General features: G+C 45.1%; 2 protein-coding genes across 2 annotated transcripts in view; both read right to left on the bottom strand.

Moving 5' to 3' along the window:
* DCAF8 (DDB1 and CUL4 associated factor 8) overlaps nt 1-682 on the bottom strand; it is a 36962-nt gene extending 36280 nt beyond the window's left edge. Inside the window, exon 1 of the mRNA XM_060758130.2 lies at nt 466-682. The gene's annotated coding sequence lies outside the window, so the exon portion shown is untranslated. The remainder of the gene's footprint in view (nt 1-465) is intronic.
* A 2438-nt stretch (nt 683-3120) lies between these two features.
* Nucleotides 3121-14674, bottom strand: PEX19 (peroxisomal biogenesis factor 19). The gene is made up of 8 exons (XM_060758131.2): nt 14504-14674; nt 13089-13204; nt 11467-11632; nt 7484-7569; nt 6210-6371; nt 5873-6049; nt 5723-5767; nt 3121-4112 (listed from the first exon to the last, which is right to left on the bottom strand). Exons 1-8 carry the CDS (start codon nt 14544-14546, stop codon nt 4029-4031), a joined length of 879 nt encoding a protein of 292 aa, XP_060614114.2. The 5' UTR covers nt 14547-14674; the 3' UTR covers nt 3121-4028.
* Nucleotides 14675-17175: the final 2501 nt, after the last annotated feature.

The following is a 17175-nucleotide window of genomic DNA, read 5'->3' as shown; positions in this document are numbered from 1 at the left end:
ACCCTTTTTCTTACTTCCAACAGACCTCACTACCTCTGAGGATGCTTGCCATAGATGCAGGCGAAACGTCAGGAGAGAATGCCTCTAGCCCAAAAAAACCTACAACAACCCGTTTTTGAGTTCTGTTAATCCCACAAACGAACATGACATTTTTATTGATATAGATTATTAGAAATATTACCTGTAATATAAAAGATATAATTATAATATTGTATTATTATTATTTGGGTCTGAAATAGAGCATTCTTCTCCTAGTCGAGAAGGTGTTGCAGGCGAGAACTGGTTTGCCAATTGGCTTGAGTCCCTTTTGTAAGCAAAGCTTGGCTGGCTCTTGCGTTGCCCTGGCAAGGGAACGTAAGGGAGCCCTTCAGACGGGCCTGGGCCTAGGCCTAGACCTGGACCTAGAGTTGGGCCTAAGCCAGGACGGGCTCAGGCCTCCCTCCGGCCTTCCTCCGCCTCCCCTACCTCTGAAGGCCGCTCGGGCTCCCTGGACGCCGCCTCCGTCGCAGCCCCAACCGCCTTCTCCTCCTGGCCGGCCTGGCGCCGCCATTTCCATCGCCCAACCGACGCCGAGATTCTCCCCCCACCCTCCCCTTCTCTCTCCTCAGCCGCCGCGCTTGACGGCCCCCTCCGACAGCCAACCAGCAGCCTTTTGCGACACTTCTCGCCTCGTCTTCCGGAAGCCGGAAGTAGCCGCCGCTGAGGCGCTTCCGTTCTGCCGCGGATGGAGGAAGTTACCAGCGAGGTGCGCGGGCAGAGCGGCAATGTTTACCAAAACATTGCTCACCAGCCAATCTTTTCAGCCTTGTTCTGGGTTGGGACAGCCGCCCCTTCCAGTCTTTGTGTACATTTTACAGAGGAAAGCTATGGTCCCATCTATATAAAATCCACATTGCTTTGAACTAGATTATATGGCAGTGTAGACTCATATAATCCGATTCAAAGCAGATCATGTGGATTGTCACCTCTGATCATCTCAATGATGACTCACATAATCAAGTTCAAAGATGACCATGTTGATTATCGGCTTTGATAATCTGGATTATATGGCAGTGTGGACTCGTATAATCCAGTTTAAAGCAGATCACATGGATTGTTCTATTTGATAATTGGATTGTATGGCACATAATCCGGTTCAAGGATGACCATGTTGATTGTCGGCTTTGATAATCTGGATTATATGGCAGTGTGGATTTGCATAATTCGGTTCAAAGCAGATCACGTAGATTGTTGGCTTTGATAATCTCAATGACATAGCATAGGAGACTCACATAATCCAGTTCAAAGCAGATCACGCAGGTTGTTCAATTTGATAATTGGATTATATGGCAGTGTAGACTCATATAATCCAGTTCAAAGCAGATCACTTTTTTTTAATCATCTGGATGATATCGCATTATAGTCTTATATAATCCAGTTCAAAGCAGATCATGTGGATTGTCGGTTTTGATCATCTGGATGATATGGCAGTGTAGAACGGGCCTAAGGCAGCCTCAGAATGGGCCCTTCCACACAGTCATACAACTCAGAATATCAAGGCAGATAATCCACAATATCTGCTTTGAACTGGGTTATCTGAGTCCACACTGCCATTTAAACCAGTTCAATGTGGATTATATACAGATGTGTGGAAGGGGCCTCAGAATAACAGGCATTCAATGGGTTAAACTCTTGTGCCGACAAGACTGATGACCAACAGGTCAGCGGTTCAAATCTGGAGAGAGCGGATTGAGCTCCTTCTGTCAGCTCCAACTCCTCACGCAGGGACATGAGAGAAGCCTCTCACAAGGATGGTAACATTGAACATCCGAGCGTCCCCTGGGCAACGTTCTTGTAGATGGCAAATTTTCTCACACCAGAAGCAACTTGCAGTTTCTCAAGTCGCTCCTAGCATGAAAAATTGCAGTTAGCATTTGACAGTTAGCTAAAGCCATCCTGACCAGTTGCCACAGACAGCCCCTTTCTTTTCCATGGATTTATCCAAACAGCCTTTAAAATCATTCACCTTCATAGCTAGATGTTGAACGGTCCTGTTCAACATCTTTATTAATGACAGATTAAGGGTTAGAAGGCATTATCATCAAGTTTGCAGACGACACCAAATTGGGAGGGATAGCCAATACTCCAAAAGACAAAAGCAGAATTCAAAATGATCTGAACAGATTAGAGAGATGGGCCAAAACTAACAAAATAAAGTTCAACAGGGACAAATGCAAGAGACTCCACTTAGGCAGAAAGAATGAAATGCAAAGATACAGAATGGGGGACACATGGCTCGAGGGCAGTACGTGTGAAAAAGATTTTGGAGTCCTCGTGGACAACAAGTTAAACATGAGCCAACAATGTGATGTGGCGGCAAAAAAAGCCAACAGGATTTTGGCCTGCATCAATAGGAGTCTAGATCCAGGGAAGTCATGCTACCCGTCTATTCTGCCTTGGTTAGACCACACCTGGAATATTGTGTCCAATTCTGGGCACCACAACTGAAGAGAAAGATTGACAAGCTGGAATGTGTCCAGAGGAGGGTGAATCAAATGATCAAGGGTCTGTAGAACAAGCCCTATGAGGAGCGGCTTAAAGAGCTGGGCATGTTTAGCCTGAAGAAGAGAAGGCTGAGAGGAGATATGATAGCCATGTATAAATATGTGAGAGGAAGTCATACGGAGTAGGGAGCAAGCTTGTTTTCTGCTTCCTTGGAGACTAGGACGCAATGGAACAATGGCTTCAAACTACAAGAAAGGAGATTCCATCTGAACATGAGGAAGAACTTCCTGACAGTGAGAACTGTTCAGCAGTGGAACTCTGTGCCCCGGAGTGTGGTAGAGGCTCCTTCGTTGGAAGCTTTTAAACAGAGGATGGATGGCCATCTGTCGGGGGTGCTTTGAATGCAATATTCCTGCTTTTTGGCAGAATGGAGTTCGACTGGATGGCTCATGAGGTCTCTTCCAACTCTATTCTATCTCTACACATCGTAACAGTGAGCTCCACAGTTTAATTATGGATGTAATTGAACCAGGGAGGGGGACGAGGCCAGTCAATAGACATTCTAGGAAAGCAAATGCTAGATGGAATGTTGTTGCGAGAACCCCCTGATTTTAGTCAAAGGCAGAAGACTCAGAGTCCAAGAATCAATGTCTATCTTTATTTTGACAAATGCCTTTTACCAATTCATATCATGTCAGGCTCAGGAAAGGAAGAAGTCCCAGCCACCTGACTATGTTTCCTCCTCCCCTCCGTTCCATCAACCTGGCTTCCAACCGTGATCTGTCCACCCTGTTCTCCCTTTAACCCTGTTGTTCCTCCTACCAGGAAGCTCCATTTCCAAAGCACTGTGTTCTACATTACGAGAAGCAACTGGTTGCTACCCAACAGTGCCAGGAAAGGGGTAGCTTTAAGTCAAGAGGGAAGGCAGGGTGTTAAAAGCAGCAGCAGCAACAATACGAAGGGGGTAGGAGGAGCTGCCTGCTATTCTTGTGCTGAGCAAGAACTGGTGTTTGATGGCAGCTGATTTGATTAAAAAGTGTGTGTCCAAAGTGGACAGAGAGTACACACAAGATGGCAAGGGAGAGGGTGGCCTTGTCCTGGCCAATCTGTGTGCCTCATCAAAGTGTCTAGTATATGAAGCCATAGCTTTGGCCTAAGAGGAGCTACCAGCTACCAGGCAGGAGTGGGGCATTTTCTCCTCCTTCTTTGCCAGCAAAAGAAAAAGAAACGATCCCCACCATCAGGAAACAAAGACTAGGAGAGAGAGGCTTAGCTCTCTAGCTTCATCTGTGTGACTCCTCAGGAGGCGCCAATAGGCAGCAGCAGAAAAAGGGTGCATCAGAACAGCAGCAGAGCCCTTACCAGAGGTGAGGGGATCAGTCTCTGCCACCCTCACACCCACTTGGGCTTTCATACGAATCACTTATCATCTTATTAGTGTTGGCTCAGCCTCCTTCAGGCATCTGGTGAGTTCAAGAAAAGACTGCTATCCCACCAAGAAATGGCCCCCCATGGCCACAGTCTCCTCATTGAGAAGGGGGACGTCACATGATCCGACACTGCTCTCCTCCGGCACCAGCGGCGTCTGGCAGGTTCAGCCCGTCAAGGTCGAAGTTCAGGCCAGGTGGCTGGAAAAGGAGAACAGAAAGATGTAAGGAGCAAGAACTAACAGGAAAGAAAAAAAGGGGGGCACCACGCTGTTGCCCTGCAGGTCTGGAAACACCTATGAGCACTGCACCACACAAGTCCAAGAATATAAGCAAACAGTTTATTGTAAAATAGATTAAGAACATATAAAAAAGCAGGAATAAGAAAGGAAGATATATAATCCCAAAAAGGTTTAGCAACAGATGATAATCAAACAAGAATCCAAATATCCCATGAAGTTCCAGAGGCGACAATGTCCAGGAACAGCCAGGAATCACAGATACAGCATAAGTCCACAATCAAGAAGGTATAACAAGTAAGACTTGAACAGGAGTACATAAACAGGAACATAGAAAACATCCAGGATATATTAAATCCAAAATCAAAGCTTGATTTGAAGTAGGAACAAGAGAACTCAGGCTTAGCTTCTCACATTAATGCAGCGTTGCCTAAACCTGATCTTGTTGTTTAATAGACACTCATGAAATCGTTCCATTTCCCATGAATTTCCCTCCACAACTTTTCCACGTTGTTTTACGTGTTTAAATGTTTTACGTGTTTAAATGTGTTCAGTTTATTGGAACTGTACATTGTTTTTGAAGGGCATCGAATAGTTGCTTAAGTGTAAGCTGCCTTGAGTCCCCTCTCGGGTGGAGGAAGGAAGGGTAGAAACGTTGCAAATAAACAAACAAATAAATAATCTCTCTGAACAATGCAATCTATTTTCAACTGTGACTTATAAACCAAGACATTTGTTGATTTCCATAACTACAGGTGGGTTCCCCTGGGAACCCTCCTTATCACTCAGCTCTTCACTTGATTCCTTATCTGCTGTTGCTACTTCTGACTCTCTTGAATGGCCTTGAGGCCCTGCACTTCACAGAGAGAACCAACATTTCCCAGACTTGAATTTCCCAGATTTGAGAGGCCATTGCTTTGTGACACAGGAAAGCTCTCAATCCTCTCTAAATCATCAGTTAAACCTCTGGTGGCTGATCTTTTTGTTGTTGTTCATTTGTTCAGTCGTCTCCGACTCTTTGTGACCTCATGGACCAGCCCACGCCAGAGCTCCCTGTCGGCCGTCACCACCCCCAGCTCCTTCAAGGTCAGTCCAGTCACTTCAAGGATGCCATCCATCCATCTTGTCCTTGGTCGGCCCCTCTTCCTTTTGCCTTCCACTTTCCCCAGCATCATTGTCTTCTCTAGGCTTTGCTGTCTCCTCATGATGTGGCCAAAGTACTTCAGCTTGGTCTCTAGTATCTTTCCCTCCAGTGAGCAGTCGGGCTTTATTTCCTGGAGGATGGACTGGTTGGATCTTCTTGCAGTCCAAGGCACTCTCAGAACTTTCCTCCAACACCACAGTTCAAAAGCATCTATCTTCCTTCGCTCAGCCTTCCCTAAGGTCCAGCTCTCAATGTCTAGACAGTGGCTGATCTACAACACACATAACCCTGCAGAGTAAGAAAATGTCTTTGGCCAATGAAGATTGGAGCTCAGAACTCTTATGGACTATTTGCTTCAATTTAAAACTGAATCCCACTTGTCTTGTTTCACAAGATGGATGAGAAAGTCCTCCCTCTAACGTACTCACCGATTCTCCAGCAAGTTCCTTAGGAGGGTGTCCCAGGTCTTGGAGCTAAAAAGGAGTTGGGAAAAGAGTGTTAGCAGAGGACAAGGGGGTTCCCCTGCCCTGCATTCCTTGACTTCCAACACCCCCAGCCACCCAGCTACTCCAACTCACCTGCTGCATGAGGTCCAGGATCCTTTCAAATCGGGCTTTGTGCTCCGTCTCACCGTCTAGGGGCTGCTCCGCCTCAAACTGCTCACAGATCTTGCCCATGATGCTGTGCTGCTGGTGGTATTTCTGGTACTGCTCTTGAGGCAGAGATTCTCGGTGGCTCTGGAGCCACTCCGGATACTGACCAGGGAAAAATGTACAAAAGATTGCTTCTGATACGATAAGTAAATAATAAATATTATCATTGCCCCCTATGACACACAGGCCAGTCTTCCAAAGAGTCACCTGGCCAGGAGAAAAGTGTGGGAAATGGGGGGAGGAGAGGAGAAACAGGGATTACCTTCTCTGTGATTTCCTTGAGGGAGGGGTAGAGGACATCCTTGGAGAGGAGGTTCTGCATGATGCTTTGCATGAGGGGCAGGAGGTTCCCGTCACCCTCCCCATCTTCCAGGCCCAGGCCTTCCATGGTCTTCGCCAGCTCCTCCTCACTCACGCTCGCATTCTGCAGGCAAGTGGGGGCAGAAAACAGGGCAGCCACTAACATTAATGGCACAGAAGGCAACAGTCAGAGTGGCCATTTTTAGGGGCGTTTGCTGTTTTGCTTTTCCCTGGGTCCTTTTGCCTCCACTATTTTCTTTGGATGCTTAAACTGGATTTCTAAACACTCAGCTGAAGTGACAGCATGCAAAGCAGGAGGGAGGCTCACTTCCAGGCATGGGAGTTGTGTGTGGGAAGTCTGTCTCAATTCTATAATTGGTGAGGTTCAGAATGCTTTTTGATTGTAGGTGAACTATAAATCCCAGCAACTTCAACTCCCAAATGTCAAGGTCTACTTTCCCCAAACTCCACCAGTGTTGACATTTGGGCATACCAGATATTCATGCCGTTTGATCCAGATCCATCATTGTTTGAGTCCACAGTGCTCTCTGGATGCAGGTGAACTACAATTCCAAAACTCAAGGTCAATGCCCACCAACCACTTCCAGTCTTTGCTGTTGGTCATGGGAGTTATGCATGCCCAAGTTTGGTTCAATTTCATCATTGGTGGAGTTCAGAATGCTCTTTGATTGTAGGTGAACCATAAATCCCAGCAACTACATCTCCCAAATGACAAAATTAATTATGCCCCCCCCCCCCCACAACCCTACCAGTATTAAAATTTGGGTGTCTTGGGTATTTGTGTCTAATTTGCTCCAATTAATGAAAATCCATCCTGCATATCAGATATTTACATTACAATCCATAACAGGAGCAAAATGACAGTTATGAAGTAGCAACAAAAACAATTTTATGGTACGGGGTCACCACAACATGAGGAACTGTATTAAGAGATTGCAGCATTAGGAAGGTTGAGAACCACTGCTGTAGCACCAAATATTTGTAAGGTATTAGCTGGAGAGAGATGTGGAGAGTCTTGATGATCAGGACCACCTTCTTTAGTATTAAACCTTCTGTTGTGTTTACACTTTAAGACCTGGGGGTCTTGGGGGCTGGACTGTCACAGAGAACATTTCAGAACAAGGACGTAGGGGAGTAGCCAAGGCTTTGGGACCCTCACTTCACCCTATTGGTCTCCCCCACCCATGCCTTCCCATTCCACTGGGGGTTTTTTACCTGCAAGTCATTGGCATTCTTCGCCAAGCCACTGAGCGTTTCTTTCAAACAGGAAGTAAACTCCTGCTGGGATGAGGGATCGCTCCCTGCAAAGGAAAGGAAAAGGTCACTTAGGAGACTCTGAAGGGATATACAGCCATTTTGCTTTAAATTTCTTGTTTTTTAAAAAATAAAATTCTACAATATTACTATCACATGCAACTCCTGGAATGATTCCATCAACGCTGCCTCCGGAAAATCCTGCAAATCTCTTGGGAAAGCAAGCAGACAAACGTCAGCGTGCTGGAAGAAGCAAAGACTACCCACATTAAAGTGATGGTCCTCCGCCATCAACTCCACTGGGCTGGCCGTGTTGCCTGGATGCCCGACCACTGTCTCCCAAAGCAGTTGCTCTACTCCAAACTCAAGAATGGAAAACGGAAAGTTGGTGGGTAGGAAAAGAGATTGAAAGATGGGCTCAAAGCCAGCCTTAAAAACTCTGGCATAGACACTGAGAACTGGGAAGCCCTGGCCCTTGAGCACTCCAGTTGGAGGTCAGCTGTGACCAGCAGTGCTGCAGAATTTGAAGAGGCACGAATGGAGGGCGAAAGAGAGAAACGTGCCAAGAGGAAGGCGCGTCAAGCCAACCCTGACTGGGACTGTCTTCCACTTTCAAACGGATGCCCTCACTGTAAGAGAAGATGCAGAACAAGAATAGGGCTTCACAGTCACCTATGGACCCACCTCCAGGATACTGATCATGGAAGACTATCCTACTCGGACAACGAGGGATCACCTAAGTAAGTAAGTAAGTAAATTTTCATACTGGGATACATGTTTTCATGTGTCCTGGATATCTGTTGTTTGCAGCAATACAGGCGTAGGTTGAGTCAGAAGTTCTTTTTTTAATGTATTTGATTTAATTTGTAAGCCACCTTTGTTCCAGAGAGAGTCAATTAGGAACAAAAGCATAGAATCATAGAGTTGGAAGAGACCTGGTGGGCCATCCAGTCCAACCCCCTGCCAAAAAGCAGGAAAATCACATTTAAAGCCCTCCCGACAGATAGTCACTCAGCCTCTGTTTAAAAGCCTCTAAAGAAGCCTCACACCACACTCCACCATTGATGAGCAGCTCTCACAGTGAGGAAGTTCTTCCTCATGTTCAGGGGGAATCTCCTTTCCTGTAGTTTGAAGCTATACAGATCTGGCCCAGCTTACTCGTCCGAATGCATCTCCCCCTACGCCCCGCCTCGCAGTTTACAGGAAATCACAGGAAAGGAACATGAGGAAGAACTTCCTGACTGTGAGAGCTGTTCAGCAGTGGAACTCTCTGCCCCAGAGTGTGGTGGAGGCTCCTTCTTTGGAGGCTTTTAAAGAGAGGTTGGATGGCTATCTGTCAGGGGTGCTTTGAATGCAATTTTCCTTCTTCTTGGCAGAATGGGCTTGGACTGGATGGCCCAAGAGGTCTCTTCAAACTTTAGGATTCTATGATTTTGTTTGTGATTGACTCTCTCCAGAACAAATAAACAAATCTTCCAACTCTATGATCCTATGAACTGTTTTGTGATGGGCCAGAGTCTCAGCTCTGAGTGTTAAGAAAGAAGACAAGAAATAAAAAGTATCTCTCTCTCAGAACTGACAACGCAGTGTCGCTCTGAAGCAGCCTCAGTATAAAGAGGCCTGGCAGCAGCAAACATCCACTCCCACTTCGCATCTAAAAATACCCAAACGCTGGGAATAAATTCACACGGATTTTCTAACAGCTACCTCAGCGAGCTCTGATCAACGCCAGGCAAAGTTCACTTTGCTGATGGAAGTTACTTATACATCAGAGCTAAGCAAATGTTCATCCTGAGGGTGCCAATGCCCAGAATCGTTCAACCAGGTCTCTGTATAATGAAAGGAATGGACCTCGCTTCTGAGAAATATGTATACAGTTGTCCTTTCATGTTTATAATGTTAACTTTTCCCATGTTCTCTATGGGAATCTCTGGATCCTCCAGAACAAGTCTATAGTCTGGGTTGCTGTGAGTTTTCCGGGCTGTAAGCCCATGTTCCAGAAGCATTCTCTCCTGACGTTTCACCCACATCTATGGCAGCCATCCTCAGAGGTTGTGAGGTCTGTTAGATACTAGGAAACGGGGTTTATATACCTGTGGAATAATATCCAGGGTGGGAGAAAGAACTCTTGTCTGTTGGAGGCAAGTGTGAATGTTGCAATTGACCAGCTTGATTAGCATTGAATGTCCTTGCAGCTTCATAGCCTGGCTGCTTTCTGCCGCAGGGAAATCCTTTGTTGGAAGGTGTTAGCTCGCCCTGATAATTTCCTGTCTAGAATTTCCTTGTTTTCTGAGTGTTGCTCTTTATTTACTGTCCTGATTTTGGAGTTTTTAAATACTGGTAGCTAGATAGTGTTCATTTTCAGGTTTCCTCCTTTCTGTTGAAATTGTCCACATGCTGGTGGATTTCAGTGGCTTCTTTGAGTGGTCTGACATGGTGGTTGTTGGGGTGGTCCAGCATGGAAGTCCTGACAGCAAACAATCAGGGCCAACTAACACGTCCCAACAAAGAAGTCTCCCAGGCAGGAAGCAGCCAGGTTTTGAAGCTGCAAGGCTATTTAATGCTAATCAAGGTGGCCAACTGCAACATTCGCACTTGCCTCCAACAGACAAGAAGGATGTCCACCCAGGACATCATTCCGCAGATATACATACCCCACTTGCCTAGTTTCTAGTTGCTGGAAGAAGCAAAGACCACCAACCAGTATTGAAGCAATGGTACTCTGCCATCAACTCCGCTGGACCAACCATGTTGTCCGGATGCCCGAGCACCGTCTCCCAAAGCAGTTGCTCTACTCCGAACTCAAGAATGGAAAATGGTATGTTGGTGGGCAGAAAAAGAGATTGAAAGACGGGCTCAAAGCCAACCTTAAAAACTCTGGCATAGACACTGAGAACTGGGAAGCCCTGGCCCTTGAGCGCTCCAGTTGGAGGTCAGCTGTGACCAGCAGTGCTGCAGAATTTGAAGACGCACGACTGGAGGGCGAAAGAAACGTGCCAAGAGGAAGGTACATCAAGCCAACCCCGACCAAGACTGCCTTCCACCTGGAAACCAATGCCCTCACTGTGGGAGAAGATGCAAATCAAGAATAGGGCTCCACAGTCACCTACGGACCCACCCTGGAGGATTATCCTACTCGGACAACGAGGGATAGCCTAAGTGTGTGTTAGGAGCGACTAGAGAAATTGCAAATTGCTTCTGGTGTGAGAGAATTGACCTGCAAGGATGTTGCCCAGGGGACACCCAAATGTTTTGATGTTTTACCATGCTTGTGGGAAGCTTCACTCGTGTCCCCTCATGAGTTGCTGGAGCTGACAAACACAGCTCAACCTGCTTTACCTGGATTCGAACCGCTCCACAGTCACCTACCGACCCACCTCCAGGACACTACACTTGGAGGATCACCATCCTCGGACTATGAGGGATCACCTAAGTTAAAGTTTCCAATAGTTTCCAATAAAGAGCAACACTCAGAAAAGAGGGGAATTCTAGACAAGAAATAATCAGGGCCAGCTAATCACCTCCCAACAAAGGATTCACCCAGGCAGGAAGCAGCCAGACCTTGAAGCTGCCAGGCTATTCAATGCTACTCAAGGTGACCAAGGGCAATATTCACACATGCCTCAAGCAGACAAGAGTTCTTTCTCCCACCCTGGACATCATTCCACAGATATACAAATCCCACTTGCCCAGTTTCCAACAAGCCTCACAACCTCTGAGGATGCCTGCCATGGATGTGGGTGAAATGTCAGGAGAGAATGGGACATGGCCAGACAGCCCGGAAAACTCCAATTCCAATTCCATACAGAGAGATGTTTTATGAAACCAAGGATAGGTCAGGAATGCTCCCTGAATGGCAGAGATTGGCCTCTCACAAACAAAGCTTTGCATCAGCAACCAAAAATTTCAAAACATAGGCTTCCCACCCTCGGTCAGCGACTCACCGACTCGGCCCGCTGCCTCCGAGAGCTTCTGGAACTGTTCGACCAAGTGGGGCTCCTCCTCAGCCAACTCCTTCATGGCCTTCTCAAATTCGGCGGTGGCCTGAGAAGCAAGCTCACTGTCAAAGAGGTCCTGGAAGAACTTCTCCTGGGAGGCAAAGAGGGAATCCTGAGAAGAGAAGAAGGAGGAAGAAGCCAGCTCAGTTAAATGATTCTATTACAGTGTTTCTCAACCTTTCTAATGCTGCGACCCCTTAATACAGGTCCGCATGTTGTGATGACCCCCAACCATAACATTATTTGCACTGCTATTTCATAACTGTAGTTTTGCTCCTGTTAGGAATCGTCTGGACCAAACTTGGCACAAATATTCAATATGTCCAAATGTGATGGGAAAAATTAGACGTTGACATTTGGGAGTTGTAGTCGCTGGGTTTATTGCTCACCTACAATCAAAGAGCATTCTGAACTCCACCAGCGATGAATTGAGCCAAACTTGGCACACAGAACTATCACAAAATATTGGAAGGGTTTGGTGGGCACTGACATTGAGTTTTGGAGTTGTAGTTCACCTACTTCCAGAGAGCACTGTGGACTCAAACAATGATGGATCTGGACCGAACTTGGCATGAATATTCAATATGCCCAAATGTGAACACTGCTGGGGTATGAGGAAAATAAACCTTGATATTTGGGAGTTGTAGTTGCTGGGATTTATAGTTCACCTACAATCCAAGAGCATTCTGAATTCCACAAGTGATGGAATTGAACCAATCCTGGAATACAGAACTCCCATGACCAATAGGAAATACTGGAATAGTTTGGTGGACATTGGCCTTGAGTTTTGGATTTGTTGTTCACCTTCGTCCAGAGAGCACTTTGGACTCAAACAATGATGGATCTGGCCCAAACTTGGCATGACCAAATGTGAACACTGGTGGAGTTTGGGAAAATTAGACCTTGACATTTGGGAGTTGTCATTGCTGGGATTTATAGTTCGCCTACAATCAAAGAGCATTTTGAACCCTACTAACGATAGAATTTGGCCAAACTTCCCACACAGAACCCCCATGCCTTGAAGGGACTTGCTGGAGAGAACCTTGCTCCAGCCTCGTACGCTCTCCCTCGCCTGTACATCCGCACTACGCTGCCATGCGATGAGCATGTCTGCTCTCCCCTTCCTGCTTGGAGCCTCAGAAACAGCCCTCGAGTGAGAGGTCAGCCAATTGCAGTGGAGGAGGGCTTTTGGTGGATTTGCCAAAGGAAGAGAAGGACAGGCGGGGAGATCTTCAACCTTCTCTGCCAAAGGGGTTCCTATGACCATCAAAAATATATGTTTTTTGACCGTCTTTGGCGACCCCTCTGAAACCCCCTTGTGACCCCCCTTACTTGAATAAATAAAATGAAAATAAAAATAAAATAAATATATGTTTTCTGATGGTCTTTGGCAACCCCTGTGACACCCCCTCATGACCCTCCCATCAGAGATCCCAATTACATTTTCCTGAATTCTACTCTCTTGCTGAATGAGGGATTCATTCCAGAAGAAAACACTTTCCCAAGCTCTCTTTGCTACCACAATGTCCCCCCAACTCAGCACTGAAAGTTTATCTAACTTTCCATACTTTTGCAGCATCTCCCGGTGATTTCTCAGCGCTGCTGCTGCTGTTGTCCCCAACGGTGGCAGCGGAGGAGGGAGGCACAGCAGTGGGCTTGGTCTTATCAAAGTCATCAAGGGCACCTGCATCGGGGAGGAGCGGAAAAAAAGTGCATACTGAATATTGTTCTCCAAGAACTTCCTGTCTGTAAGAGCTGTTTAATAGTGGAACTCTCTGCCTCTGAGTCTGGTGGAAGCTCCTTCCTTGGAGGCCTTTAAACAGACACTGGATGGCCATCTGTCAGGAGGGCTTTGATTGTGCTTTTTCTGTATGGCAGGGGATTGGACTAGATGCCCCATGAGTTCTCTTCCAACTCTATTATTCTATGATTAGGAATAATTCCCTGACTCTAAGAAGAGCTGTTTAACAGTGGAACTCTGCCTCAGAGTCTGGTATAAGCTCCTTCGTTGGAGGACTTCAAACAGAGGCTGGGTGACCATCTGTCAGGAGGGCTTTGATTGTGCTTTTCCTGTATGGCAGAGGATTGAACTAGACGGTCCATGGGGTCTCTTCCAACTCTATTATTCTATGATTAGGAAGACCTTCTTGACTGTAAGATGAACTGTTTAACAGTGGAACTCTCTGCCTCAGAGTCTGGTATACGCTCCTTCATTGTAGGCCTTTAAAAGGAGGCTGGATGGCCATCTGTCAGGAGGGTTTTGATTGTGCTTTTCCTGCCAGGCAGGGGGCTGGACTAGATGGCCTAGGTGACCTATTCCAACTCTATGATTCTGGGAAGAACTTCCTGACTGTTCAGCAGTGGAACTCCCTGCCTTGGAGTGTGGCGTAAGCTTTTAAACAGAGGCTGGCCATCTGTCAGGGGGGTAGGGTGTTATTGAGCTTTTCCTGCATGTCAAGGGGCTGGACTAGATGGCCTCGGTGGTCTCTTCTAACTCTATGATTAGTAAGAACCTCCAGACTGTAAGAAGAGCTGTTCAGCAGTGGAATTCTCTGCTTCGAAGTCTGGTGGAAGCTTTCAAACAGAGGTTGGATGGCCATCTGTCAGGGGAACTAGATGGCCTAGGTGCTCTCTTCAAATCTATTATTCTATGATTAGGAAGACCTTCTTGACTGTAAGGAGAACTGTTTAACAGCGGAACTCTCTGCCTCAGAGTCTGGTATAAGCTCCTTCGTTGGAGGCCTTTAAACAGAGGCTGGATGGCCATCTGTCAGGAGGGCTTTGATTGTCCTTTTCCTGCCTGGCAGGGGGTTGGACTAGATAGCCTCGGTGGTCTCTTCCAACTCTATGATTAGGAAGAACTTCCTGACTGTAAGAAGAGCTGTTCAGCAGTGGAACTCTCCGCCTGGGAGTCTGGTCTCCTAAGGCTCCTGTTCCAAACTCCCCTCCAAAGCCCCAACTGGGGCATTCCCGCCTTACTTACTTTCAAGCAACTCCTCCAGCTCTGGGTCCGTCGACGTCGCCATTTCCGGGAAGCCGGGAAACAGAGGAAGGAAAGGAGGAAGCAAGGCCACTCACTCGGTCGGCAGAAGCCTCCGAAGGCCACCGGGCTCGCCTAGGCCCAAGGAAGCGCCTCTGGACTACGACTCCCAGCAGCCCAGGGCGGCGGCGTGCCTTGGACGCGACCGCTGAGGCATTCTGGGAGTCGTAGTTCTCGAGTCGCCGCCATCTTGCCCCTCACTGACAAGCCTTGTCAACCATTGACAAGCCTTGCACTTTGGAAATCTTGTGACATAATTTGGATATTATTATATTATATTATATTATATTACTCTATTACATTATAGGAGTCTGCAATTTAGACTCTATTACATATATCTATTATTTTATATATAATAATATATTAGTTTATAATATATATAAACTAATATATTATAATATATAAAATAATATATATAATATATTATATAGTTTATAATATATTATAAACTATTATATATATAATATATTAGTTTATATTATATATTATTATTGCATATTATTTTATATTACTCTATTATAGTATGTGAGTCTATAGTATAGACACTGCATGATTATATATATTGATTACATTATATTATATACAAGATCATAATATAATATATAAAATATATGATTTTATATTATTACTGTAGACTCAAATAATACAGCAATATAATATAATATATATTATATAATATATTATAATATATTTATTTATTATTTATTTCAAAGTTTTATATACCGAGCTTCTCACCTCATAAGAGGGACTCAGCCCGGTTTCCAACCATAAAAACACATACAATCGGTAAAATATCAAAATACACATTACAATAAAACATTAAAAGGCACATATATTTAAAACTACCGTGGTCAGTCGTCGTACTAAAATTGAATATAGACCGTCTTCCATCCAGATCATTGTCTCATTCTTCAAAAGCCTGTCTCCATAACCACGACTTCACCTGTTTCCTGAATGTCAGGATTGTTGGGGCGGTTCTAACCTCTGGCGGGAGAGATTTCCAGAGCCGCGGGGCCACCACCGAGAAGGCCCTGTCCCTCATCCCCACCAGCTGCGCCTGTGAGGCTGGTGGGACCGAGAGCAGGGCCCCTCCAGACGATCTTAGTAATCTTGATGGTTCATAGGGGAGAATACGTTCGGAGAGGTAAACCGGGCCGGAGTCATTTAGGGCTTTATAGGTTAACACCAGCACTTTGAATTGTGCTCGGAAGCGAATTGGCAGCCAGTGGAGCTGGTGTAACAGCGGAGTGGTGTGCTCCCTGTACCCAACACCCGTTAGTAGTCTGGCTGCCAAGCGCTGGACTTGCTGCAGCTTCCGGGCAGTCTTCAGAGGCAACCCCACGTAGAGAGCGTTGCAGTAGTCTAAACGGGATGTAACCAAAGCGTGGACTACTGTGGCCAAGTCAGCCTTCCCAAGGTACGGGCACTGCTGGCGCACAAGTTTTAGTTGTGCAAAAGCTCCCCTGACCACCGCCGAGACCTGGGGTTCCAGGCTCAGCGAAGAGGATATATATAGGATATATCACCCTATTATATTATATGTGTCTAATAATATATATTAAATAAAGAATTACATTATATATATTATGTTATATTACTCTATTATATATAATACAGTATATATTATTATTGTATTATATTGTATTATATTATATTAATGTAATCAATATATAATAGTTTAGATAATGCTGTAGACTCATATAGAGTAATATAAAATATAATATAAATAATATATTGTATTACTCTATTATATATAAAATAATAAATATATAATATAATGTAGAGTCTATACTGTAGACTCATAATATAATAGAGTAATATAATAATTTAATATATATTATTGTATATTATATAATAATTAATAGCGACAAAGTTGAAGTACTTTGGCCACATCATGAGGAGACGGGAAAGCCTAGAGAAGACAATGATGCTGGGGACAGTGGAAGGCAAAAGGAAGAGGGGCCGACCAAGGGCAAGATGGATGGATGGCATCCTTGAAGTGACTGGACTGACCTTGAAGGAGCTGGGGGTGGGGGCGGCCGACAGGGAGCTCTGGCGTGGGCTGGCCCATGAGGTCACGAAGAGTCGGAAATGACTGAACGAATGAACAACAACAATTACTCTATTATATATATTATAGTGTAATCAGTACAGTATATTATATAATATACTGTACTGATTACTGTCTTTACTATTTTAATATGTAATGATTTTGCACTTGTTGTTCTTTATATGATTGTATTTTATATATGCTGTAAACCGACCTGAGTCCTTCGTCGAGGTGAGAAGGCCGGTATAGAAAATTTCTAAATAAATAAATAAATAAATAAATAAATGTAATAGTGTAGGTAATATCAAACAAAATACTAATATATTATTTATTTAATATATAAAATAATAATAAAGAATATATAAAATAACAATAAATAATGGAACTGTATTATATATAAAATAATAAATATATAATATAATGTGCTTCATTGACTATTCTAAAGCCTTTGACTGTGTGGATCATAATAAATTGTGGCAAGTTCTGGGTGGGATGGGCATCCCAAGCCCCCTTCCCTCTCTCCTGAGGAATCTGTACAAGGACCAAGGAGCCACAGTCAGAACTG

The sequence above is a fragment of the Anolis sagrei genome, chromosome 12, assembly GCF_037176765.1.
Source record: "Anolis sagrei isolate rAnoSag1 chromosome 12, rAnoSag1.mat, whole genome shotgun sequence".
NCBI lineage: Eukaryota > Metazoa > Chordata > Lepidosauria > Squamata > Dactyloidae > Anolis > Anolis sagrei.
Note: the sequence above shows the minus strand (reverse complement) of the source record. Positions and strands in the feature narration are given on the sequence as shown.